Source organism: Nematolebias whitei, chromosome 4 (genome assembly GCF_014905685.2).
Source record: "Nematolebias whitei isolate Nwh7 chromosome 4, NemWhi1, whole genome shotgun sequence".
Classification (NCBI taxonomy): Eukaryota; Metazoa; Chordata; class Actinopteri; order Cyprinodontiformes; family Rivulidae; genus Nematolebias; species Nematolebias whitei.
This window is the reverse complement of record NC_056501.1, coordinates 51694886-51697978: the sequence shown is the minus strand read 5'-3', so window position 1 is coordinate 51697978 and position 3093 is coordinate 51694886. Positions and strand designations below refer to the sequence as shown.

Below are 3093 nucleotides of genomic sequence, written 5' to 3'. Positions count from 1 at the left end.
GTCAGGAGCTGATAAACATGTCAGGAGCTGATAAACATGTCAGGAGCTGATAAACATGTCAGGAACTGATAACAAACATGTCAGGAGCTGATAAACATGTCAGGAACTGATAACTCGTCTGCTCTGTGAGAGTCTGTTGACCTGGACTCGTTAAAGACTCCAAACTCTTCAGCTAACAATAATCATTTAAACCCAAAGCCTGCTCTGAACCTGGGCTGAGCTTCTGTCCAGTAGAAAAGAAGCTCCGGATGGAGTGAAACTGGTCAGAGGATGTTCAGCAGCAGGAGTTTGTTCAAACCTTAATGTTTGTTCAGCAGAAAGAGCTTCCTGGAACAACGCGTGAGCTCTGGATGCTCCTCTAAAGCTTTTTGTTGTCTGGAGGTGCAGAACGAGACAGCCAAATCACCACTTCCTGTTGTCTGTGTCCCAGCAGTCCAGTGAGGTGGTGGGGCGAGGCTGAAAGGCTGTTTCAGGATGTGCTGGAGGACCCATGCTGAGGGTGATGTGTGTTGTTTGTTGTGTGGCGCAGTTAATCCATGTGTTCGAGTCAAAACAGGCTGTTTGATTCACAGCATCCACATTAGAATCAGCATCATCCCTGCCTTTCAGCTCTTCTCAACAACCTTACAATAAAAGCTTTACTTTCACACATTAAGTCAAAGTTAAAGAAGGACTCAGCTTTTAGGTTGACTCATATGGCTCTTATAAACCAATAAATTATATAAAAACAGACAATTGTGACTTCGTCGTTGAGTGTGAAGAGAAATGAGCATTCTGGCAGCAGCTTGGTGACTCCAGACGAGTTTAAATATTTATTCACAGGTGAACCAGAACCATTCCAAACACAAACTCTGGCTTCATGAGAAACTACAGCAGCTGTTGCATTCTGGGCCTTGAGCTGCCTGAACAGGCTGATCTCACATCTGTCGGAAGCAAACATCAGGATGACTGTAAACCCTCTGCTGCCCGCCTCCTGTGTATAAACCACTGACTCTGGGGGGCAAATAAAGAAGGGGGGTCTTAAAGGATGAAGTCAGGGGCTGTCAGAGAGAAGCAGCTATGTGTTGCTCGTCTCTGCGGGGAAAATGTCGTCATAGGCGGGCGGCTGCTCGCTGGGCAGCCGGTGGGAGAAGGGGAAGCAGCGGTTGAGCTCCGGGTCCGAGGGCGCGTATCCGGGCAGCTCGATGGACGGGTGCCCCCCACGCTGCACTTCAGCCCCCGTCTCATCAAACACAGTGAACCCCCCCAGGTTGATGTAAGACACCGGCTGGAAAGCCACCGAGGAGCAGTCCCGCTCCTCCCTGAAGACGGTGGCCCCGGAGCCCTGCCTGTGCGCCCGCCGGCCCCGGGACGCGTGCGCAGCCTTGTAGCGCTTGATGACCATGAGGTTGATGAGCCCCAGGAGGCACTCCATGGTGCTGAGCACCGTGGAGATGAGCAGGCTCCGCTGGTACTCCCGCAGCTGCTCGCAGCCAGCGTTCCCAGTCACAGAGTGGAAGCAGTAGTGGGAGAACTTCCTCTCCACCAGAGAAGCCGTGTCCCCGTCCACCACCGCGCCGGAGAAGGCGGTCAGGACTCCCAGCAGGAAGACAACAACACCCAGGAGAAAGAAATTCCTGCAGCCGGGTTTCTCCGCGCAGCACAGCAGCGCGGAGCCCAGCAGCACCTGGCCGACCCCCACCAGCAGCCCCGAGTAGAAAGCCCCCGCCGCGGTGCCGAGGTGGAACTGCGCCTTCACGGTGGAGCCGAGCGACACGCATCTTAACCCGACCACCACTTCGCTCAGGGCGCACGCGAACAGGAGGCTGCCGGAGCACACGGTGCACAGTCCTTTCCCACTCAACTTCATTATATCCCGCCTCTGCCGCTCCTGATGCCTCTCCCCCCGTCCTCATCCTCCCTGGTCCTCTCCTCCGTCCCCGCTGGAACCACTGGCGCACCGGGACATCACGTGCAGCCCCTCCGGTTCAGCGCGGCCGATCCTCGGCGCTGCAGCGTCTCTCTCTCATCCCCGCCGCTTCACGGGACTAGTCAGGGCTGTCCTCTGAGCGGAGACACATCAGCGGAGACACATGTCCACCTGCACTGGAGCTCTGAGGACAGTCCGCCCTGCGGTCCTCCGGCTGAGAGCTGGGGGGAGCAGGGGGCGGCTGCTGCGTCCTCTGTGACCAATGATCCAACAGGAGGACAAAGTCTCAGCAGGGACATTAATGACGCCGCGGGAACCACGCGCTGCTAAAGGGACAGTCCGCCCATTCCCACAGGGGGTGAAAAAGTTGTGAGAACATCCTGATGCTGCTCAATAATCCAGGTAGAAACATCTAAAACAGTTGAGTCTGGTCCTCTGGACGTTCACAAAATAAAATAAAATGTAGAAAGGTTCCGTCTTTCCTCCGTCAGAGGAGCTGCGTTCAGCTCAGTCTTCTGAATATCATCTTGTCAGAGTGGACCAAACACGACTCTTCTGTGAACCTGTTCTCAGCACATCAGTGAAGCTGACAGCCTGACGGAGCAGATGTGAGGGAGAGGCTGAACTTCGCTGATCGTGTGAAAAGAAGCAGAGCATTCACAAGCTGCATGTCTTACAGGCTGCTCAAACATTCAAGACACTGAAGGTCGCTCAAAGTATGACCGTCTGAAACTACCAGCAGCAAAACAGGATTTAATAGAAAAATATTACATAAAACTTCATATTTCTGAGATGAGAGCAAACAATCAATAAATATATACAAACAGCAAAACACTGCCTGAACGCTGTGGACACGTCTCTCTGGAATGTGTCCTCGAGGCTCAATGACACTAACCTGGAAATAAACTGATGAAGGTCGAGAGAGAGAACACGAGGGGAGAAACACTGGCTCAAAGTTTCTTCTTCTTCCAACTTTTCCCTCTTCAGGTGTCTCCACAGTGAGTCCTCCTCCACCTCACTCTGTCCTCTGTGTCCTCTGTCCTCACTCCAACCATGTCCTCTCTAACTGCATCCATATGTCTCCTCTGTCTTTTTCCTGGCAGCTGCATTTCTAACATCCTTCTACTAATATACCCACTGTCCCTCCTCTGGACATGTCCAAACCGCTGTCCCTCCTCTGGACA

General features: G+C 53.2%; 1 protein-coding gene across 1 annotated transcript; it reads right to left on the bottom strand.

Moving 5' to 3' along the window:
• Positions 1–1057: 1057 nt before the first annotated feature.
• On the bottom strand, positions 1058–1849 carry LOC119409174 (transmembrane protein 271-like). The gene has a single exon (XM_037676036.1). The coding sequence runs from the start codon at positions 1847–1849 to the stop codon at positions 1058–1060; it is 792 nt and encodes a 263-aa protein (XP_037531964.1).
• Positions 1850–3093: the final 1244 nt, after the last annotated feature.